Below are 25,287 nucleotides of genomic sequence, written 5' to 3'. Positions count from 1 at the left end.
ACTGCTTCCCCTGTTGGTCTTCAGCTGTGCGCTGTCCCCAGAGGTGGAGTCTACAGAGACAGGCAGGCTTCCTTGAGCTGCTGTGAGCTCCACCCAGTTCGAGCTTCCCAGCGGCTTTGTTTACCTACTTAAGCCTCAGCAATGGCCGGCGCCCCTCCCCCAGCCTCGCTGCTGCCTTTCGGATAGATCGCGGCAGACTGCTGTGTTAGCAATGAGGGAGGCTCCGTGGGCGTGGGACCCTCCCAGCCAGGTGTGGGATATATTCTCCTGGTGTGCCTGTTTGCTTAAAGCGCAGTATTGGGGTGGGAGTTACCCGATTTTCCAGGTGTTGTGTGTCTCAGTTCCCCTGGCTAGGAAAAGGGATTCCCTTCCCCCTTGCGCTTCCACGTGAGGTGATGCCTAGCCCTGCTTCAGCTCTTACTGGTCAGGCTGCAGCAGCTGACCAGCACCGATTGTCCTGCACTCCCTAGGGAGATGACCCCAGTACCTCAGTTGAAAATGCAGAAATCACTGGTCTTCTGTGTCGCTCGCGCTGGGAGTTGGAGACTGGAGCTGTTCCTATTTGGCCATTGTGCTCCGCCCCCCCATTTTGATTTTTTGTATATAGTGAGAGATAGGGGTCCAGTTTCATTCTTCTGCATATCCAGTTGTCCCAACACCATTTATTGAAGAGACTGTCTTTTCCCCAATGTATGTTCTTGGTACCTTTATTGAAAATGAGTTCACTGTAGATGTGTGGGTTTCTTTCTGGGTTCTCTATTTTGTTGCATTGGTCTTTGTGTCTGTTTTATACCAGTACTTATCCCAGTACCATATCGTTTTGGTTACTGTATGTCTGTAGTATAATTTGAAGTCAGGTAATGTGATTTCTCCAGTTTTGTTCTTTTTACACAGGATAGCTTTGGCTATTCTAGGTCTTTCGTGGTTCCATATAAATTGTAGTACATTTTTTTTTTTTCTATTTCTGTGACGAGTGAAGAATGTCATTGGTATTTTGATAGGGAATGTATTAAATCTGTTGATTGATTTGGGGAGTATGAACATTTTAACAATATTGATTCTTCCAATCCATGAACATGGAATCTTTTTTCATATTTTTGTGTCCTCTTCAATTTCTAGCATCAGTGTTTTATAGTTTTTCTTACATAGATCTTTCACTTCTTTGGCTAATTCCTAAGGGTTTAATTTTATTTGTAGCTATTATAAATGAGATTACTTTCCTGATTTCTTTTTCAGATTGTTTGCTCCTGGCATATAGAAATGCTACTGATGTTTGTATGTTGATCTTGTATCCTGCAACTTTACTAAAGAATTTGTTTATCAGTTCTAACAGTTTTTTGATGGAGTCTTTAGGTTTTTCCAAATATAAGATCGTATCTTCTACAAACAACGAGAATTTGACCTCTTCCTTTCTGATGTGGATGTCCTTTATTTCTTTCTCTTATCTGATTGCTCGAGCTAGGACTTCTAGTACTATGTTGAATAACAGTGATAGGGGAGAGATAGGGGTCCAGTTTCATTCTTCTGCATATCCAGTTGTCCCAACACCATTTATTGAAGAGACTGTCTTTCCCCAGTGTACGTTCTTGATACCTTCATTGAAAATGAGTTCACTGTAGATGTGTGGGTTTCTTTCTGGGTTGTCTATTCTGTTCCATTGGTCTTTGTGTCTGTTTTATACCAGTACCATGTCATTTTGGTTACTATATGTCTGTAGTATAATTTGAAGTCAGGTAATGTGATTTGAAATAACAGTGATGAAAGCAAAAGCGGGCATCCTTGTCGTGTTCCAGGTCTTAGAGAAAAGGCTTTCACTTTTTCCCCATTCAGTGTGACACTAGCTGTGGGTCTGTCATACATGGTTTTTATTATGTAGAGGTATGTTTCTTGTATACCCAGTTTTTTGAGGGTTTTCATGATGAAGGAATGTTGAATTTTATCAAATGCCTTTTTGGTATCAATTGAAATGATATTGTTTTTATCCATATCCATTCTGTTGATATGATGTATCACAATGATAGACTTGCATATGTTGAACCATCCTTGCATCCCAGGGATAAATCCCACTTGGTCTGATGAATGATCTTTCTAATATATTGTTGAATCCCATTTGCTACTATTTTGTTGAGGATGTTTGCATCAATTTTCATCAGAAATATTGGCCAGTAGGTAGGTTTTGTTTGTTCTGATGTGTCTTTGTCTGGTTGTTATTAGGGTAATACTGGTCTCATAGAATGAGTTTGGAAGTGTTCTCTCCTCCTCTATTTTCCAGAACAGTTTCAGTAGGATTGGTATTAGTTATTTAAATTTTTGGTAGAATTCAGTAGGGAAGCCATTGGTATTAGTTATTTAAATTTTTGGTAGAATTCAGTAGGGAAGCCATTGAGCCCCAGGCTTTTCTTTGTGGAAGACTTTTTATTATGGCTTCAATCTCATTATTTGTTCTTAGACTGTTCAGGTTTTAGATTTCTTAATGGTCCAATCTTGGTAGGCTGTATGTGTCTAGGAATTTACCCATTTCTTCTAGATTTTCCAAATTACTGGCATATAGCTGCTCATCTTAGCCACTAATGATCCTTTGAATTTCTGGAGTATTCATTGTGCTGTCTCCTTTTTCATTTCTGATTTTATTCGGTTCTTCTCCTTTTTCTTAGTCTGGCTAAAGGTGTGTCAATTTTATCTTTTCAAAGAACTAACTAATTTTCAGGCCAGGTGCAGTGGCTCACACCTGTAATCCCAGCACTTTGGGAGGCCAAGATGGGCAGATCATTTGAGGTCAGGAGTTTGTGACCTGCCTGGCCAATGTGGCAAAACGCTGTCTCTACTAAAAATAAAAAACTAGACAGGCATAGTGGTGCACACCTGTAATCCCAGCTACTTGGGAGGCTGAGACAGGAAAATTGCTTGAACCCAGGAGGTGGATGTTGCAGTGAGCCAAGATCATGCCACTGCCCACCAGCCTGGATGACAGAGCAAGATTCCATCTCAAAAACAAAACAAAACAAAACAAACAAAAAAGAAAAACAAACAAAAAATAACCAACTTTTCGTTTTGTTGTTCTTTTGTATTCTTTGTTTCAATTTCATTCTTTATTTCTGCTCTGATCTTTATTATTTCTTTTCCTCTACTAATTTTGGATTTGCCTTGCTCTTACTTTTCTAGTTCTTTAAGATGCATTTTAGGTTATTTATTTGAAGTTTTTCTTCTTCTTTTTTTTTAATGTAGGCACTTATAGCTATAAAGTTCCTTCTTAGCACTGCTTTTGCTGTATCCTATAGGTATTGGTATGTTGTATTTCCATTATCATTTGTTTCAAGAAATTTTAAAATTTCCTTCTTAATTTTTTAATTGACTCACTGGTAACTCAAGAGCATATTGTTTAATTTCCATGCTTGTATAGTTTCCAAAATTCCTTGTTAGTGATTTCTAGTTTTATTCAATTGTGGTCAGAGTAGATACTTGATATTAGTTTTTTGAATATTTTAAAACTTGTTTTGTGATCTAATATATAGTCTATCCTAGAGAATAATCCATGTGCTGAAGAGAAAAAGTGTATTCTGTGGCCGTTAAATGAAATGTTCTATAAATATCTATTAGGTCCATTTGGTCTCTATAGTGCAGATTTAATATAATTTTTGTTGATTTTCTGTCTGGAATATCTGCCCACTGTTCAAAGAGGGGTGTTGAAGTCTCCAGTTATTATTATTGGGATCTTTCTCTCTCTCTCTTTAGCTCTAATGATATTTGCTTTATATGTCCAGGTGCTCCAATTTTGGGTGCATATTACAATTCTTATATTCTTGCTTAATTGACTCCTTTTACATTATATAGTGACCTTCTTTTTCTCTTTTCATAGTTTTTGTCTTGAAATCTATTTTGTCTGATACAAGTATAGCTACTCTTAATCTTTTTTGGTTTCCATTGGCATGGAATCTCCTTTCCGTCCCTTTATTTTCAACCTGTATCTTTAGAGGTGAAGGGTGTTTCTTGTAGGCAACAGATCATTGGGTCCTGTTTTTCTTTTTTTTGAAAATCTATCCAGCCACTCTGTGTCTTTTTATTGGAAAGTTTAGTCCATTTACATGCAATGTTATTATTGACAGTTAAGGACAACACCATTTTATTGTTTTCTGGTTGTTCTGTGTGGTTTTTTTTCCTCTTTTTTTCCTTCATTCCTGTCTTCCTTTTAATAAAGGTGATTTTTTCTGGTGGTATGATTTAATTTCTTGCTTTTTAGTTTTTGTGTATCTGTTGTATGTTTTTTTAATTTGAGGTTACCATGAGACTTGCAAATAATGTCTTATAAGCCTTTTTTTTTTTCTTTGAGAAACAGTCTCACCCTGTCTCCCAGGTTGGAGTGCAATGGCGTAATCTCGGCTCATTGCAACCTCCGCCTCCCAGGTTCAAGCGATTCTTCTGCCTCAGTCTCCCAAGTAGCTAGGATTACAGGCACCCACCATCATGTCCAGCTAATTTTTGCATTTTTTGTACAGATGGGGTTTCACCATGTTGGCCAGGCTGGTCTTGAACTCCTGACCTCGGGTGATCTGCCTGCCTCTGCCTCCCAAAGTGCTGGGATTACAGGTGTGGCCCACCATGCCCAGCCCACTTTTTAACTTTTTGTTGTTTCTATTTATATCTTATTATACTGCCAATGTCTTGAAAGGCTTTTACAGTTATTTTTTATTAATATTTTTGTCTTTCTATTTAAGATAATAGTAGTTTATATATCACAATTACAATGTTATAATAGTCTGTGTTTCTCTGCATACTTACTATTACCAGTGAGTTCTGTACCTTCAGATGATTTCTTATTGCTCATTAACATCCTTTTCTTTCTAATTGTAGAACTCTTTTTGGCATTTCTTGTAGGACAACTCTGGTGTTGATAAAATCCCTCAGTTTTCATTTGTCTGAGAAAGTCTTTATTTCTCTTTCATGTTTGAAGGATATTAATATTTTTGCCAGATATATCATTCCAGGGTAAAAGCTGTTTTTCCTTTGGCACTTCAAATATGTCATGCCACTCTCTCCTGACCTGTAAGGTTTCCACTAAAAAGTCTCCTGCCAGACATATTGAAGCTCCATTGTATATTATTTGATTATTTTCTCTTGCTGTTTTCAGGATCCTTTCTTTATCCTTGACCTTTGGGAGTTTGATTATTAAATGTCTTGAGGCAGTCTTCTTTGGGTTAAATCTGTTCTACAACTTTCTTTTACTTGAATATTGATATCTTTCCCTAGGTTTGGAAAGTTCTTTATTATCCCTTTGAATACACTGTCTACTCCTATCTCTTTCTCTACCTCCTCTTCAAGGCCAATCACTCTTAGATTTTCCCTTTTGAGGCTATTTTCTGATGTTGCAGGTGTGCTTCATCCTTTTTTATATTTTTTGTCTCCTCTGTGAATTTCCAAATAGCCTGTCTTCAAACTCAGTAATTCTTTTGCTTGAATAATTCGGCTATTAAGAGACTCTGATACTCTTCAATATACCAATTGCATTTTCCTACTCCAGAATTTCCCCTTGATTCTTTTCATTTTTTATTTTATTTTATTTTTCGAGATGGAGTTTCATTCTTGACTCCCAGACTGGAGTGCAATGGTGCGATCTCAGCTCACTGCAACCTCTGCCTCCCAGGTTTAAGTGATTCTCCTGCCTCAGCCTCCCAAGTAGCTGGGATTTACAGGTGCATGCCACCATGCCCAGGTAATTCTTGTATTTTTAGTTCACCATGTTGGCCAGGATGGTCTCGATCTCTTGACCTCGTGATCTGCCCACCTCGGCCTCCCAAAGTGCTGGGATTACAGATGTGACCACCATGCCCATATTGCATTGTTTGCTTCAGTACCAACGGGGGTAAAGGACAAGGTTGATTTAAAAAGAGCATAAAAGAAGTTTTTGGGATGATAGAGTAATGGTTCTATATCTTGGTTGTGGTGTAAATTTTATGACCAAATGCATTTGGCAAAATTCCCAGAACTATATACCTTTTTCAGGGTGAATCTTATTATTATATGTAAATTATACCACAACAAACAGGCAAAAAAGATCATTTAAGACAATACTTAAACTGCTCCATAACAGCAATTGTTCTCAGAATTCCCCATATATTTAATTAGCAATTATCAGAGTTCCTAGTACACATACTCAATAGTTAACTGTTTCGAACTACGGCTATCTAAACCAAAGCACCAGTCAACTCCTAGATTTTATGGGTTGTTCACAATGACACAGTAGATTTACATCAACTGCATTTTACTATTCTGTCCCTACTTTAATGAAAAATATGAAATAAGATTATCACATTCTTAGTAAGTGATTATAAGGTTAATATTTTTTACCCTTAACAATGCCTGATGAAAATGTCTGACTAATAGATATTTCAAAAGAAAATTCCACTATACAAATTTTTTTAAATTTAATATGGTAAGATGGTTGGAAAGAATACTATCTAGAAGATAAATTACCTGTGTATCTGGATTTGAAGGAGTCAATATAGCAAGCAGCATCATTTTCTTTAATGCCCATCTGCTCTCCCAAAGATTTAGCTCCCATTCCATAAATGATCCCATAGCAAATCTGAAAGGGAGTCATCCAACAAATAAAGGTTATAAGTACATAAAATGCAAATAAAAGGGTTCATTAGGATTGGAATTTCGGCAAACTTTTTATTTCACAGTGAGTCAAAAAATGATTAGATTGCTTTTGGTGGGTTAGATCCACAGAGGCTGATATCCAGCAAACATCTTTTCTGCCTTTCAGCACTACTTTTTGAGAGACAGAGAAGAGGGCAGGAGGGAGTATCAATGAATAGGTATGTGTGATCTAAGGAAAAATTTATTTTTGACTATTTGTCATTTATCCAGCAGTCTTTATAGCAACTTTTTACTCCTCACAGAACTTCATTAACTTCCACTTCAAGTGCTTAGGAGTCAGGGAATAGAAGCATTACAAACATCCCTCTTCTTGCCCTTGAAGATGACTTGAAGAGTAGAAAGAGTAGGCTTCGTGACTTTATGACGAAGACGTAACTGGTAAAAAATATCCTCTTCACCTCGCAGCCACTTAAAATGTTACAACTGCAGAATTCGTTTCACTTAAATACAAACAAAAACACCTAAGAAAATTTTGGGAATAGTGAAGGGAAATGATCTAAATAGGCCATTAAAGAAAGTCTGATTTAATCATAAGGACTGCCGGGGTTCAAAACCTAGCTCTATCATTCACAAAATGTATAATCTTGCACAAGTCACTTAACCAATTTGTACCTTAATTTCTTCATCTATAAAATGAAGACAGTAATATCTATATCATGGGATTGTTAGGTTTTACTTATAACTGTTTAGGAAACTGACATAAAGCAAGCTCTGTATACATATCATTAAATAAAATCCAAAAAGATAACTTGCATGATTATCAGAATTCTGAAAAAAACTTTCAACATGATAAGCTAGCTAAAGTCTACCCCCATCCCCACGTTTTTTAATATATTGAGAGAGGGCTTTTTTCCTTTCCTTTTTTTCTTTTTCACGTTTTGTTTTGTTGTTACTACTGTTGTTTTTTTAACTCATGTTACTTAGTGCTGTCTGAGATCTCAGCAAGGCTCAGGGATTAGGTGGTTCGGTGCATGGTGATACAAACAAAAACTTGTATAGCATCAACACTCTTAAATCATGTGAGAATCTATTAAATAGAAGCAGCTGCCTCCGGCGGGGAAGTGTGTTGGATAGGAAGTCAGGGTGCCCAAGTTCTGGCATTCTGAATTTATTCTGGCTCTACCAGTTATAGCTACATGACCTTAGGCAAATTACTTTCTGTGCTTCAGTTTCCTCCTCTATAAAATGGTGATAGTAATAATAATAGCTATCTCATGGGTTATGAGAATAAAATATGGGAATATTATCTATTTTACCTAGGGTTTGATTCTTGCTAAATGCAGGACCCCTCTGGGGATTAAACAGACAGAGAGGACAGAGCTGGCTTTTTAAATAGTGGAAGTGTTGGTGCTAAACAGGTGGTTGGAGAAAGTGTTCCATGCTTGATGAGCCAGTCAAGAAGTACAGCTGTGAGGCTGGGTGCCGTGGCTCATGCCTGCGATCCCAGCACTTTGGGAGGCCAAGGTGGGAGGAACACTTGAAGCCACAAGTTCAAGACCAGCCTGGGCAACAAATTGAGATCCCACCTCTCCATAAAAAATAAATAAATAAATAAATAAATAAATAAATAAATAAACCCTACAACTCTGAGGAACTAGAATTGTAAATGTGAAACAAAAACACAAAAACAGCAGGATCTCAGAGTACAGTGATGTGCATTTACGTCAGCTAGCAATCCTACTGTCTTGCAGATGGCATCCGATTTACCACGAGTCATGTGGTAAGAAAGTATCTGTGTTAACCCAGGCCAAGGAATGGCATAAACGTGGCCTTTGACTTACTCTTTGCCTAATAGGTGGATTAACTAACCAATAACTTCAAGAGCTAAAAAGCTATCAGGTTCTAACTATAATCTACAGGTCAGCAATATTTTTCAACAAACATTTAGAGACCACCTTCTATACAAAGCACTATGGCTTGATGCTATAAAAAAACATAAACACGAAAATATGGAACTTTACCTCAGAACACTTACAGACTAGAAAGATTTTTTTTTTTTTTTTTTTGAGATGGAGTCTCGCTCTGTCACCCAGGCTGGAGTGCAGTGGTGCTATCTCAGCTCCCTGCAAGCTCTAGGTTCAGGCCATTCTCCTGCCTCAGCCCCCCAAGTAGCTGGGACTACAGGCACCGGCCACCAAGCCTAGCTAAGTTTTTGTATTTTTAGTAGAGACGGGGTTTCACTGTGTTAGCCAGAATGTTCTTGATCTCCTGACCTCGTGATCTGCCTGCCTCGGCCTCCCAAAGTGCTGGGATTACAGGTGTGAGCCACTGCACACGGCTTAGAAACATGTTTTTTAAGTATACACATGAGCACACATGCAGGTGCACACTAACACACACACTCTTACCACCACTGCCACAATGACATCTACTGAGTACCAGGCACTGTGACTAGCCATATAATGGCTTTAAATGCATATGGTTTTCCTGACACGAAGTAGCCTCAGATCTCAGTCTTTCTGGTTCTTTCTACTGCCACCACAAAAGAAAATATAATGAATACCATGAGATAAGCTCAGATGAAATGTGCTTTGAAAGATCCAAAGTTGGAGAAACTGTTTCTCAGTTGCAAATAATTGAGACCATTTTTAAAATTTTTTGAGTCACTAAATTCTTCTCCTTTATATTAAACATGTTCACTAAAATCACCTGTTTTGCCTGCTGCCTCAGATCATCCCCAACAGACTCTGGCTCAATCATCTTCCATTCTGCTGCAATGCTCCTGAAAACATCAGCTCCAGTGTTTAATGCTTGAATGAGACGACGATCATGGGATAAATGAGCCAAGATCCTCAGTTCAAGCTGGGAGTAGTCAGCAGCCAGTATTAAACCACCTGAAGTAGAAGTGATTTCAGAAAAGCTAGTACCAAGTTCCGTATCACAGATTCCAAGTTCTATATCATATAATTGAGCAGGATGACAAAAATTTAGTTCTAACTTAGAACTTTGAAATCACATGCCAAAAGTTAAAACCTTCCTCTTAATATGATGGAATTCAGCTCTGTATCTTAGGTCATTTTTTTCCATGTAGCTTTCAAGTACATATAATTTGGGTAAAGCCACCCGGACATCTGCCCACTGTGGAGTGTGTTCCTCAGTGTTCCTACAGCACCTGACAAATAATCCAAAATGGTGCTTTCATGCCTCTCTTATTTTGCTCTGAGTACTTATGAATAGGAAGCTTAATTTTCCTTTTCATTCTACAGAAAACCTTGCACAGTTGCTGGTAGATAATAGGCCCTTAACAAACGATTGTTGAATGAATTAATTAATGAAAAAACTGGTGTCCAATGTGTGCAAATGTTAAGTGGGCTGGAGAGAAATGTGTGCCCTGATTTGACAATAACAAAGTCATTCAGTGAAAAAAATCAAGTGGTCAACAGGTGAGCAAGTTATTAAAAGGATTAAAATAATTTAGCTATAGATTAGAAATGGGCGGATTAGATATGCATGACAAAACAAAAACAAAGTTAAAAAATTAAAGCAGGGTCAAAGAAAACTAGAAAATATTTGCAACTGATATCACAAAGGACTCATTGCCATTTCATAAGAAGAGTTGTTACTTGTGGAGGAAAAGACAAACTATAAATAAGAAGTTCAGACATACTAAAAACAAAAGAACCTTAAACATATTAAAGAATGCTCAACTTTATAAGAGAAATGAAAATCTATGGCAAGAAACAATTTTCTTCACCTATATTGCAAAATTACAAAAGTCGGACAATACTCTGTGACAAGGCTAAGGAGAAAAACACTCGTACATCGTTACTGAGAAGTAAAATGGTAATCTCCTCCCCATTAGTTGGCAATTTAACAATATCTATTGAAATTAAACAGATTTTTACTCCATGACTCAGCAAACAAGCCCACAGATTGCTGCACAGATTGCCTGCACATAGTTTAAACTGGTTTTTGTTTAAATGTCCTTATTGATAAGCAGAAGTCTCTAGTGTAGAAACATTACGGCCGGGCACAGTGGCTCATGCCTGTAATCCCAGCGCTTTAGGAGGCCAAGGCAGGCAGATCACAAGGTCAGAAGATCGAGACCATCCTAGTCAACATGGTGAAACTCTGTCTCTACTAAAAATACAAAAATTAGCTGGGCATGGTAGCCCATGCCTGTAATCCCAGCTACTTGGGAGGCTGAGGCTGGAGAATTGTTTGAACCAGGGAGTTGGAGGTTACAGTGAGCTGAGATCCTGCCACTGCACTCCAGCATGGTGAGAGTGAGACTTCGTCTCAAAAAAAACATAAAAAACAACAAAAAAAGAAACATTACATGAAAAAAGCAAGGTACACAATAGTATATACAGAATGCTAATTTTGCATAAAAATAGGGAAAGAAAAGATTATATACCCATATTTGCTTATATCTGCATAAAGAAATACTGTCAAAATACATAAAAATCCTCATACGTGTAGTAATCTATAAGAGCTGGGAAGGATAGTGTAGATGACAGGGAAGGAAGCAAAGCTTCCCAATACACATCTTTTACATCATGTTGATTTCTGAACTATGTTAATGAATAACCTATTCAAAAACAGAGATAAATACTAATTTAAAATAGAGGTTGAACATCCCTAATCCAAAATTCCAAAATCCAATATGCTTCAAAATCCAAAACTTTTGAGCACCAAAAGATGCTCAAACACCACGCTCACTGGGGCCATTTCAGATTGTGGATTTTGAATCAGAGATGTTCAATTGGTAAATATAGTGTAAATTTTTTAAAAAAAAGTCTAAATCTAAAACACTTCTAGTTCCAAGCATTTCACATAAGGGATACTCAACCTGTAAATGACCACAACTTTGGTGGACTTCCTACCACAGATGACTATAAAATTGGACAAATTATAAGGAGAAAAAAAAATGGTTCTCAGATGTTAGACAACAAGCCATGCAGAACTATAATCACTGAGAAGGGTAGAAAATGAGGTGAGCCACACAAAGTCTTAGGGATCTGAATGGAGGCATTTTCCAGAATCTGTAGCAGGGAAAGGCAGCTGAAACACAGCACTATATCTCTCTCTGAACTAAGGAAACAGAGTCTAGAGTTTGGGGCTTTGAGACAGCTGGAATTTGGAGAGAAAAAAGGTGTGCATAAAAGGAGCACCAGAAATATGCACAGGAATCTCCTTGGATTTTTGATCAAATATTAAGTTGTGCAGGGAGAAAGTGCAGGGCACCAAGCACAGAACAAACACTGAATAAATAAATATTACTAAAGGAAGAACAAATACTGCAAAGCTTTCAGCTAAACATCTACTTCAACAACATACTCTTGAATGCTAAGAAATGATCAAGCTGTAACAAGACCGAGAAGAAATCTTGTTAAACAACTTTAGCACCAAGCAGACTCCAGAAAGGCCATACCTTATGAACAGGAATAACCTAGCCCTAGAGCCAGGCTACTCTAAGCATTTATTAGCAAACCTTTAAAGGCCTCAAAATGACCAAGCTGATGTGAAAGTAAATTGTCTGACAAAAGAAAACTTTATATTCTATTAGTGAAGACTACAAAATCCAAAGATTCAACAAGGTGGCAACCATAACGTCCGCATACTAGCAGCAATGCTTCAGTATTTGTTAATTTAGTGTTCACTGTGGCTTTGTAGAATGCAACTACCATGAATAACAAGAATCAATCACATTTTACAAAAAGCGAAAGATCTTCAAATAACCCACCTGATATGATTTGGCTACGTCTCCATCCAAAATCTCACCTTGAATTGTAACAAAACTCACATGTCAAGAGGCAAGGTGAAGATAATTGAATCATGGGGCTGGTTTCTCCCATACTGTTCTCATGGTAGTGAGTAAGTCTCACAAGATCTGATGGTTTTATAAACGGGAGTTCCCCTGCATAAGCTCTTGCCTGCCACCATGTAAGATGTCAAGATGTCCCTTTGCCTTTCCTTCATCTTCCATCATGATTGTGAGGCCTCCCCAGCCATGGGGAACTGTGAGTCCATCAAACCTCCTTCCTTTGTAAATTACCCAGTCTCAGCTAGGTCTTTATTAGCAGCATGACAACGGACTAATACACCACCAATTACCCATAGATTCTAATGGTAACCTAACAGTATCGTAGATCAATCAAATTGCAAGTGTTTCTTTTTTGGCTTTAGATAAATTGTTCCATAACCGAGTAACTGCTTAATTAATATTCTGAATAGGCTTTGTCTCAGTGGACTTCCAAATTTTATTAGCTTACAAAATCAAACCAGCGACACAGATATTTTGGAATCTTTCACATTTGTCAAAGAATAATTTTAAATAGATATGAAAAAATTGGTTTTCATCATATTGACAATGCTTTAGCTTTGTCATTAAAAACCTCTATTTTTTTAGAATTTTAAACAGGAGAATGATGTTTCCCTATTTCTTCATTCTACTATACATATAAAAAAGATTTATGTTCAGTTTTCTAAATCAGACCATCAAAAGTGTTACAATACAGTTAAAATTATTTTATATATGTGTACAAATGCTGAGTCATCACCAGCTTAAGGAACTGCTGAAAATTTCTAACAATGAATTTAACAATCTTGTGTACTCTGTCAAAGCTCATTCATGAAAGAGTCCTACAAAGATTTACTGTACTCCAATTCAATATTTTCTTGAAACAAAAGAACATTTGCCAAGTATTCAGTAATCAAAGACAAAAAGAACACTGTGATTTATGTTTTTTGACTGATATCACACAGCATATATTTGAGGCTCCAAGAAAGTGAAAAATGTACTTCTCATCTAGCTAGACAGGTAAGAGAATTTATTTGTAATGAAAACTTTTCATAAAACAAATTAATAATGGGCTGGGTGCAGTGGCTCATACCTGTAATCCCAAGAATTTGGGAAGCCAAGGCTGGAGGATCACTTGAGCCCAGGAGTTCCAGACCAGCCTAAGTAACATAGCAGGACCCCCATCTCTACCAATAACAACAACAACAATAATAATAATGATAATTTTATGCATTTTTCAAGAATAAATCAATATGCAGTACAGTTTAATTACAATCAACATGTTATATAAATTGAAAATATTAAAATTTTTTTAAATGCTCTGATGTTGAATTTAGAGTCGCATTTTTATTTAAGTAATAGTCCTTTGAATTTGACATACTATAGGTACGCATCCCTAATCTGAAAATTCAAAATCCAAACTGTTCCAAAATCTAAAACTTTCTGAGCACTGACATGATGCCACAAGTGGAAAGTTCTACAACTGACCTGTTGTAACAGGTCAAAGTTATAATTTTGTTTCATGAACAAAATTTAAAATATTGTATAAATTACCTTTAGGCTATGTCTATAAGATGTATATGAAACATAAATTTCATGTTATGACTTGGATCCCATCCCCAAGATATCACATTATGTATATGCAAATATTCCAAAATCTGAAACACTTTCGGTCCCAAGGATTTGAGATAAGGGATACTCAACTTGTAATAATGAGTAACATAAGAGTAAATTTACTTAACTTGTATAGACATTGTTTTATAATGGATGTTTCTGCTTCAAAGTCAAATTAATACTTCTAAAAAAAAGATGAACCAGCTTTGTCAATGCAGATGCAACTTTTTTTAAAATGAGTTTCTGGTACTCAATTCAGTTACTGGAAATTTTTTTTTTTAAGATAGGGTCTTGCTCTTTTGCCTAGGCTGGAGTGCAGTGGCATGATCATGGCTCACTGCAGCTGCATCCTTCTGGGCTCAAGTGATATGATATTCCCACCTCAACCGCCTGAGTAGCTGGGACTACAGGTGTGCACCACCATGCCTAGCTAATTTTTTGGCTTTCTGTAAAGATGGGGTCTCCCTTTGTTGCCCACGCTGGACGTGCAGTCCTGGACTCAAGCAATCTTCCTGCTTCGGCCTCCAAAAGTGCTGGGATTACAGTTGTGAGCCACCACGGCTTGTGAGAAATGCTTTCAAGTATGTTTGAAACAACTTGGGCATGTGATCTACTTTTTCAAAATGTAAGTTTTATAAAATCAAGCATACCTTGCTAATTGGACTTTATTATGCCTCTGATATTGCAGTGTCTTGTTTTTTTTTTTAAGAAATTAAAGGTTTTTGGCAACTCTGAGTGGAGCAAGTGTATCAGCACCATTTTTCCAACAGCATGTGTTCACTCTGGCACATTTTATTAATAGTAATGCCCACATTATTTCAAACCCTCTCATTATTATCTGTTATGGTGATCTTTGATATTAACTATTATTACAACCCATGAACCACACTCATGTAAGAGTGAACTTCATTGATCAATTTTGTGTGTGTTCTAACTACTCCACTGACTGGCTGTTCCCCTAACTTTCTCCCTTCTCTCTCAGAACTCCCTATTCCCTGAGATACAATATTAAAATTAGGCTAATTAATCTACCTACAATGGCAATGGCCTCTATGTGTTCAAGTGAAAGGGAAAGTCACATCTCTCGTGTTAAACCAAAAAGCTAGAATTGATTAAGCTTAGTGAGGAAGGCATATCAAAAGCTGAGATAGATTGAAAGCTAGGCCTCTTGTGTCACACGGTTAGTCAAGTTGTAAATGGAAAGGAAAAGTTCTTGAAGGAAATTAAAAGTGTTACTCCACTGCACACATAACTGATAAGAAGGCAAAACAGGCTTATTGCTAATATGGAGAAAATTTGAGTGGTCTGGACAATAAAAATCAAACCAGCCACAACATTCTCTTAAGCCAAAGTCTAATCCAGAGCAAGGAGACTCTGATGTACTATTCAGCATGTCAATTGCATTTTCCTACTCCAGAATTTCTATGAAGGCTGAGAGGGGTGAGGAAGCTGCAGGAAAACAAACAAACAAACAAACTGATTCATGAGTTTTAAGAAAACTCTGTGGCACTCCAGCCTGGGCAAGAGTGAGACTCTGTCTCAAAAAAAAAAGAAAGAAAGAAAGAAAGAAATTACCATACACCTTGGCCGGGCGAGGTGGCTCACGCCTGTAATCCCAGCACTTTGGGAGGCCAAGGCGGGTGGATCACCTGAGGTCAGGAGTGCAAGACCAGCCTGACCAACACGGAGAAACCCCGTCTCCACTAAAAATACAAAATTAGTCGGGTGTGGTGGCCCATGCTTGTAATCCCAGCTACTAGGGAGGCTGAGGCAGGAGAATCGCTTGAACCTGGGAGGCGGAGGTTGTGGTGAGCCGAGATTGCACCATTGCACTCCAGCCTAGGTAACAAGAGCAAAATTCTGTCTCAAAAAAAAAAATAAAAAGAAATTACAATATACCACACAGACCTTCTGGGGACTCCCTTGGATAACTTTGATAGAATTTTGTATGCTGATAGTTTAGATATAAGTAAAACTAAAAATTGCCAAGCAGGGCATGTCATCATAGGTCTGAATTCACCATTGGCAAAAAGTTTCTGATGGAATTTAAATAAATTCAGATGGTTAATTGTGCTCACTAGGACTTGCCAGCTGGTGAAAGATTAAAGAACAAATAAGTATACTAACAGTCGGGATGATCTGCAAGTTACATCATCACTTCCAAATGTCTTGACAACAAAAGGTTTATGACTAGAGTACTGAGGAGAGGTCAGGCAGAATGAGAATAGCTTTAGGGGCCACCCCATGCAATAGGAAGCAGTAGTGCAGAAAAAGAGAAAAAAAACATAAAAGCAAACAAGTTAGAAGGAGAGAAAAACTGTGCCCTTACAGGTCAAGGGAGAAGAGAAATTGAAGGAGTTGATTAACAGTGACAAATGCTGTAAACAAGTTAAAGAGGATGAAGACTGACAAAATCAACTGGACTTTGCAAAGAAGTTTATGACATTAGAAAACATGGTTTCAGCAGACTGTTGCTGCTGAGCACACACCATAAAAGTTTTCCACAGAGCAGATCATGGAGACGATGGCTGCTATAAACTCGGCACAACAAAGGAGAAAGGCAGGCTCCACTGTAGACAGAAAGATGGAGGGACCAATGCAGGCTCTAAGTCTCACTCATATTTCAGGCTTTATCCATGCTTTGAAAAACATTCTCACAGCAATGAGAAGCTTCAAAGCTATCAGCCACCTTACCTGGGAAAGGCACAAAGGCATGTCGCATGCTAATTGAAAATGGCATTCCTCTGTCTGCAGCTCTCTCCTCCATCTGCGCCTGGCGTCCAGGGTTCAGGCTGCAACCCTTCTTATTTTTTCCTCTATGGTGCAAACAACATCATCAGTTAGACATGAAGCAGTCTCAAATATATGAAAAAGGTCTGATTTTCAGAAACATCAGTATTTCCATCTAAGAAACTTAATAAAAACCTTATCTGAGGGCTGGATGTGGTAGCTCACACCTGTAATACCAGCACTTTGGGAAGCCAAGGCGAGCAGATTGCTTGAGCCCAGGAGTTCAGGTCTCGTCAGGGCAACAAAGTGAGACCCTTGTCTCTACAAAAATTAACTGGGCATGGTGGCACATGCCTGTGGTCCCAGCTACTCAGGGTGCTGAAGTGGGAGGATTGCTCAAGCCCAGGAGGTAGAGGTTGCAGTGAGCTGAGATCACGCCACTACACTCCAGCCTGGGCAAGAGAGCAAGACTCCATCTCAAACAAACAAACAAACAAACAAACAAAAAAACCTTTATCTGAGACTCACTTTAAAGCTTAACAAAGACATTAGAACTTTTTTTTAGCAAACATTCAATTAAACATGAATTAGATTCTTTATAGATGGGACTCAGAATTCAAAATGGTCTAGGACAGAAATGGGTACGTCTGAAACATAAAATTAAACGAATTTCATTTATTTTTCTAATAAGCTATGTTGAGCCATTCATACTTACAAAAGTTTATTAATACAGATACAGAGAAACAGTGCCTACCTGCCCATGGGAAGTAGGCCTTTGCCTGTAGCTTGAGAAGGTGGGCTTTCTCCTACTAGTGTTGGCAATTTGATTTCAAAATCTCTTGGCACATTCTGAATATTTGGTTCTGTAAAGGTTATTCGTCCTAAAATCAAGCAGAATAAAGATATAAAATTAGAAAAAAAAAATCTGGTATTTTTTAAACAGTATTCACATTTCTGGATTATCTTAAAAATGCAGACTATCAATGCTGAACTGAAATAAATTTACATTTAAATATTTTTCATCATGTTCATGTGTCTAACAATGATAAAATAAGTACAAGACCATCCCAAAATATATGAATGTATGAATTGGCTAAAATACTATGTTTTACACAGAAAACAATCCCACAATGAGAAGTAATTTGATAAACTGAACTATTCCTATGCTAAAATGAGTATCAGATTTCAGCCCTACAACATGTTAGCGGCCATATTTGTGAGTAAAGGCTAATCAAACGGATTTTAGGAGAAACAACCCCTGAAGTTTCTAAAGCCCATCACTTTCAGACATCATCTGGCTGTTCTTCTTCATCATTATCATTCATCAAGAGAATCAACAATAGTACTGACTGGAAGTACTGAATCAGGTGAAACTTGAATCAGGTGGTTAATAGTAAATTTTCCAGTGAACAGAAAGCTGTTTTTTTAAAAAATGCTTATACGCCTGGCCAACATAGTAAAACCCCGTCTCTACTAAAAACAAAAAAAATTAGCTGGGCACAGTGGCGAGTGCCCGTAATCCTCAGCTACTTGGGAGGCTGAGGCAGGAGAACCGCTTGAACCTGGGAGGTGGAGGTTGCAGTGAGCTGAGATCATGCCACTGTACTCCAGCCTGGGCAACAAGGGGACCTTGGTTTCAAAAAAAAAAAAAAAGCTTATAAAACCTTTATTTCCCAATATATTTTACATCTTTTGTTTACTTAATATTGGTTTAATTTCTCTAAAACATGAAAACATGTTAAGTATCATTCCAAAAAAGTTTGAGTAATTTTGTTACTGTGATTTTTATAACACTATCAGTAACACTAAAACTCTATTTTATGACACACTCTTCATTGTAACAGGCTGTCTACTAGCTATATATAACTCTATCATCTTCTGATAAATCAGACATTTTAAGTGACTTGGACATTGTTTTTCTGAATGATCCCCTGATATTATATATTTGTCATTTAGCTTTTAGCACAAAATAAGTGCTCAATCAGTGATAACCTTTAACATAATTGGTGTCACTAAATGGCCTGTGCAGTGTTACAAAGCTAACAAACAGCAGAGGAAGGCAGCCAAGGCTCTTTTTACGTCAACACATTGTCTTCTTTTCTATAACACTTAATATACAGCACACTACTCTGGTCTATTAGTTGAATTAATGAGGCAACACTGGCAGACCAAAAATATGGTAAAAATAAATTACAAAGAATGAATATATAGCTTAATGGACATGAAATATATTCATGAAATGGCTTTGCTATGCTTAAGTTTGTATTTCTAAATATTATAAAAGTTATAAAATATTATTAAAATACATTTCTAAATTCACTCATAAGTAAAATCAGTAACAACATCAAAATAAATGTTGCATATTTGTTCTTTACAAACAACAAAGCAGAAGGATTATTACTGATTTTATCTTCTGCTTTGTAAAGAACAAATAAATGTGCAACACCATTGAAAATTCTATGTTGCTGGGCATTGTGGCTCATGCCTGTAATCCCTGCACTTTGGGAGGCCGAGGTGGGTGGATTACGAGGTCAAGAGATCGAGACCATCCTGGCCTACATAACGAAACCCTGTCTCTACTAAAACTACAAAAATTAGCAGCTGAGGCAGGAGAATCCTTGAACGCAGGAGGCAAGAGTTGGCAGTGAGCGAGATCAACCCAACATGCACTCCAGTCTGGTGACAGAGCGAGACTACCGTCTCAAAAATAAATAAATTAAATAAATAAAAAATAATAAATACAATTAATTTTATAAAAAGAAAATTCTAGGTTTTTGATGTTGTCTTTTTTTCATCCGCGGAGGGGTTTTATTTTACATACGTTTAATATTGATTAGCCGTATTTTCCTTTTTTTGTTGGTTGTTGAGAATGGAGTCTTTGCTCTGTCGCCCAGGCTGGGTGCAGTGGCCGCTATTCCGGCTCACTGCAAGCTCCGCTCCTCCGGTTTCACGCCATTCTCCTGCCTCAGCCTCCGCGAAGTAGCTGGGACTATATGCGCTTGCACCACTCTGGACTTAATTTTTGTGATTTTTTTAGTTAGAGACAGGTTTTCACCGGTTTTATCAGGAATGGTCCTCGATCCTCATGACCTCGTGTCTACCCGGCCTCGCTTCTGCCCAAATGCTGGGATTACAAGGCGTGAGCCAGCCGTCCAGGCTAGCGTATGTTTTTCAAGTGAATTTAAATTACTAACCAAGATATCCACTAGGATGGGACAAGTTTTAAAAGTTTAGAACAAGGGATATAGCAAGTAGAGAAAAGCAAGCGCCCTCACGAAGCCTCCGCACTGGTTTAACAGGGCAGCAACTGATAGTGACACTTTCTAGGAGCCCATGGACTTATTCTAAATATCAGCATCTATGAAACTATTTTTTAATCCTCAAGAATTTAGCAGTGTGAGATAAGAACTGTTATTACTTGTTTTATTTTGTTTATTGGTTTAGTTTTTTATTGATGACCTGAGACAAGGTGCTCAGCTCTGTTTTCCCAGGCTGAAGTGCAGTGGCTCAATCACAATTCAGCTGTAGCCTTGACGCTCCCAGGGGCTCAAGCGATCTTCTATCTCAGCTCCCAAGTGGCTGGACTACAAGCACAAGATTAACCACATGCATGGTAATTTTTTTGACTTTCTACAGAGAATGGTTTACATATCTTGCCCAGGCCGAGCTCAAACTCCTGGGCTCAAGTGAACCTCGGCGTCCTTTGGCCTCCGCAAAGTGGCTGGATTACCCAGGGCAGTAAGCAACTGTGCGCCGGCGCATTAACCTTTCTTTTTTATACATGAAAAAAACTTAGGCATTGAGAGGTTTTAAGGATGCCTTGTCTACAAAGATTCAGAAGAACGCAGGATTCAAACCCTCGATTTTCTGATGTCAAAGCGACATTCTATACCACCAATCTAAAACTAGCGCTGCCCTCCTCTATGAATGATTTTTTAAAGCCACCCTTTCTCTTCCACTACACAGAACCATTTGGCAAAATATTTAGAGTTTTCGGTATGCCTAGAGAAAGAATACAATTTTTTTCTTCATAAGATTACACTTCTTACTTATCTCAGGGTCATGGAGATTATACAAAGGACTCTACACGCTTTCCTTTTCGCTTGGGTAAACTAAAATAGACAACTTACTTTATACAGATCCCAGAGGCCTATCAGATCAACCTTTTGGAGAAAATCTTAAGAGCTCAAAAAAAGAGCTGGCGCTCGAAATTTCGATAAGACCACTGAGACTCAAATATTTTAATCCTGTTATGGACTCACATTGAAAGTAACTGTTCCTCAGACCATCCGCAGTTTTACTCCCTATACACAGTAACTTAAAAGCAGAAGCAGGCTGGGTACAGTGCTCACTTCCTGTAATCCCAGCACTTGAGGCCGAGGCGGGTGGATCACCTGAGTCATGAGTCTCGAGACAGCCCTGAAACCAACGTGACGAAACCCCATCTCTACCTAAGAAACACAAAAATTAGCTGGTGTGGTGGTGTGTTGCCTGTATTCCCAGCTACCTTCGGGAGGTTTGAGGCCAGGAGATTCACTTGAACCTGGGAGTGATGTTGCAGAGAGGCCAGATCGTGCCATCAGCACTTGCCAGCCTGGGCAACAAGAATGAAAACTCTGTCTCAAAAAATAATAAATAAATAAATAAAATAAATAAATAAATAAAAATAAAAGCAGGGACTAATACTCATCTCTGTACCCAGGTAGTATCTATCTATGCTTTGGAAAAAGCATGTATTTTATAGGTGTAAAACTTTACTGAACCCCTTGATCAACACTTGAATTCTTAGCCATCATAAGAAATATTGCATATGAAAATGTTTTTACTTCAAAATTGGATATTGTTTATACTTAAGATTTCTCATCACCTGTAGCAGTGTGCGACTGTGATACAGGATAGATTCTTTCCATTCCAAGAAAAGGATTAAGACGCTTTTCCCGCTGAAGGGGAAAGACCACTTTGGTAATAGCATTAGTGATTCTTCTCCATTCTAATATCAAACCTGGTAAAGGATGTAATGCCTTTAATTTATTTAAAACATCCTGCCAAAAAAAATAATAAGGTAAGATTGAATTATTGTCCAAATTCCATAGCAAGTTAGAATCTCTTTTCTGTAGATAATACAATCTCAAAATTAAATTTAAGAGTAATATCTACAACTCAAAACTATTACTTGGGTTTTTTATTTAAACCACCATATTGATAAAACTATAACTATAGTTTATAAAATGCAAATGTGGTAATACTGAGCACTATCAATTTAAAACTACCTTTTTCAAAAAAAATCAATGAATTGTCAGTCTAACAAAGTAACTGCCTTCCCACACTCCACCAAAAGTTTATTTTACATCATCTGTTTTCTTTATGCATTTTCCTCCTTCACTCCTCACATGACTGGAAGTATCCCAGTTGTTTTTGTGCTTGCCCGGATACTTATATGGTTTCCACATGAAGGTAATCAGGAGACATTTATTTTAAAACTTTGAATTTTCATACTATAGACTTTCAGTGAACTATTAAGGAACAGAAACTTGTGAGTAAAAAGGCCAGTGAGATTAAATTAAAAAATGTGCTATAGCCTGGAGCTAAAGAAATTTCCTAGGAGCAGACAAATCATAGATAACGATATAAGGACCACAATTCTACACAAGGGCAACTTGGATAGCTCTATGGCTATATTTTCTACCCTATTTTCCCCGAAACATCAGTAAAAGTAAAATTAAGCCCTTTCTCTCTTCCATCCCACTAATGCATATAGTTTTCCATGGATTATGATTAACAATTTTACTTTGTAATTAGCAGATTAAATTCTTAAATCAAGGCCTGGTGCAGTGGCTCATGCCTGTAATACCAGCACACTGGGAGGCTGAGGCGGGAGGATGCCTTGAGGTCAGGAGCTCAAGACCAGCCTGGCCAACATGGTGAAACCCTGTCTCCACTAAAAATACAAAAATTAGCCGGGCATGGTGGTACAACTTTATAAACCTTTATACCATGTTAATGATAGGAAGGAAGGACACAACTGCTAACTTAGATTATGATTAAGATTTTCCATGCTGGAATATCTCCACAGAATTTGTGGGCTACCAAACCACAAACCAATGTGTTCATTTATATCTGGGTAAATTCAAATGGTAGGCTAAGATCTTGATTTCATCAGCATTCTTTCTAGATACCAAAATGTTAAAAGCAGTTTAGGTTCTGCCCTGCTCTGTGACTGCCCCAAAGAGCACCTTACTAGTGCTGAACTGTCTTCCCAGCCTTAGCTTGCGTCCATTGTCATTCCCTCTTCTGGTAGAACCCAGAGTTTTCTTGCTGCCTTGGTTTTTCATCTCTCCATTTGGGGGCAACTTCAATTCCAAAAATAAAACCTGCAAGAAATTAATGCCTCTTTAGTCAAGAATGAAACTTGCAAGGACTATCATTCAGAAAATATTTTAAGTTATTTTAGAAAACAATCTCTACAGTTCAACATGGATTGAAATAATGTTTCTCTGGATAATTTGGAATTACCACATTTAATAAATGATGGCAATGAAAATTTTATATGTCAGGTAGTCTATCCATATTCTAATTAGGCACTATCAGATTAATACTAACACAGGCCTTTTTTTTTTTCTTCTTGAGACAGGATCTCACTGTCACGCAGGCCAGAGTGTAGTGGTGTGATCACAACTCACTGTAGCCTTGACTTGCTGAGCTCAAGTGATCCTCCCACCTCAGCTTCCCGAGTAGCTGGGGCCACAGGCGTGCACCACCATGCCCGGCTAATTTTTGTGTCTTTGGTAGAGACAGGATTTCGCCATGTTGCCCAGGGTGGTCTCAAACTCCTAAGCACAAGCAATCCACCCACCTCGGCCTCCCAAAGTGCTGGGATTATAGGCATAAGCCACCACACCCAGCCAGCTTTTAAGCAGTCAGGAACACAGGCATGTATATACGCTGTGCTGAGCAACTGGCAAACAAGTTATTAACATTGAGACTTATCGCTCTAAGAATTGTGAGCTCTCCTAAATGAAACTGTTCAATCAGTTAAGCCCCATAGATCAACATGGAAGCTTACATGGCTATTGTCTCGTTACAAAAATCAGAAAACACTAAGGTAGGAAGGGGTTTAAAAAGTCATCTAGTGCCACCACCACAATGCTGGGCCCTGACAGTCACTAGGCACAAAAAGTTAGGAGAAGGTGGCCAATACAATGTGGCAATAATGAATGCTAGAGAGGGCTGGCAGCACCCACTGAAGACACCAGGACCACGCTGTGCGGAAGGTGGAAGATCCCGTGTAACACTCATAAGCTCAGATTAGAGGGGATGAAACTAGGGCAATTCAGAACATTATCTACTATACCTAATCATTCACTTGTATATTTTGAGTGGGTTTTAATGAACCTTGGATTATTTTCCCAGTAATAATTCTAAAAATTGAAACTATTTGTATAAGTACAAGAATTTTTCCCACGAGTTGGGCCAGGGGTGGAAGGGAAGATAATCTCTATGCTTCCCTAGAATAGTAATGATGACAGAAACAATGATCTGGTTCCAGTTTCAATGGGGTCTTAGGAATGAAAGGTACTGAGGCTTACTGCGGATGTCAGTAACTACTTAGCCCAAGAACTGTGTTACACAGATGTGAACATACGCGTGTATAGGGATTAGGGTTGCCACACATACCAAATAAAATTACAAAATGCCCAGTTAAATTTGAGTTGCATGGGGCATACTTATACTAAATTGTTATTCATTGTTTACCTGACATTCAAAATTTTTTATTGACAAATTATAGTTGTATACATTCATGGGGTACAAGATGATGTTTTGATGTAAGTATACAATGTGGTGTGATTAAATTAAGCTGATTAATATATTAATCACCACACTTAGACCTATCATTTTTTACAGTAAGACATTTGAAATTTACTCTCTTACTTTGAAATATATAATACAATATTATTGACTCTAGCCACCCTTGTGTACAATAAATCTTAGAATCGATTCCTCCTGTTTATCTGAAACTTTGTACCCTTTGATAAACAATTCCCCATTCCCCTATCTAAAACTTTATACCCTTTGATTAGCAACTCTCCATTTCCCCACTCCCTACCCCCCCAGCCTCTGGTAACAACTGTTCCACTTCGAGGAGTTCAACTTCATTGGATTCCATACATAGTGAGATCATCTGAAACATATGGTACTTATCTTTCTGTAACTGGCTTATTTCACTTAGCATAACGTCCTTCAGGTTCATCTATGTTTTCAAAAATGACAGGATGAAATACAAAATTGAAACTGCATGTGCCGTATTTTATCAGGCAACCCTAATACAGGTATCAAAGGGTACACGAATGGCAGCATAGGAGAAAAAAATCAAGTAACTGGATAGGAAAAATAAAACACTATTAAAGTAACAATAAGGCAACAAACCCAAGAAGACAGACCCATTATGAATAAAGACAACACAAAGATCTCAAGTTATATATGTAGAAGTTCTTTAGCTTAAGCTTTTTTTTTTTTTTTTTTTTTTTTTTTTTTTTTTTTTTTTT

The 25,287-nt window shown here is 37.8% G+C and overlaps 1 protein-coding gene across 1 annotated transcript in view; it reads right to left on the bottom strand.

Moving 5' to 3' along the window:
- The window catches only part of POLQ (DNA polymerase theta), a 119,694-nt gene that overhangs the window by 14,789 nt on the left and 79,618 nt on the right, over nt 1-25,287 (bottom strand). The window contains exons 21-26 of the mRNA XM_017891207.1: nt 22,978-23,115; nt 21,612-21,786; nt 17,499-17,625; nt 16,709-16,830; nt 9,307-9,491; nt 6,469-6,580 (exon numbers count right to left, since the gene is read on the bottom strand). Of these exons, the coding sequence (XP_017746696.1) occupies nt 6,469-6,580; nt 9,307-9,491; nt 16,709-16,830; nt 17,499-17,625; nt 21,612-21,786; nt 22,978-23,115 (859 nt within the window). The remainder of the gene's footprint in view (nt 1-6,468; nt 6,581-9,306; nt 9,492-16,708; nt 16,831-17,498; nt 17,626-21,611; nt 21,787-22,977; nt 23,116-25,287) is intronic.

Source organism: Rhinopithecus bieti, unplaced genomic scaffold (genome assembly GCF_001698545.2).
Source record: "Rhinopithecus bieti isolate Rb0 unplaced genomic scaffold, ASM169854v2 scaffold_759, whole genome shotgun sequence".
NCBI lineage: Eukaryota > Metazoa > Chordata > Mammalia > Primates > Cercopithecidae > Rhinopithecus > Rhinopithecus bieti.
The sequence above is the reverse complement of the archived record's forward strand: the minus strand, read 5'-3'. Positions and strand labels throughout refer to the sequence as shown.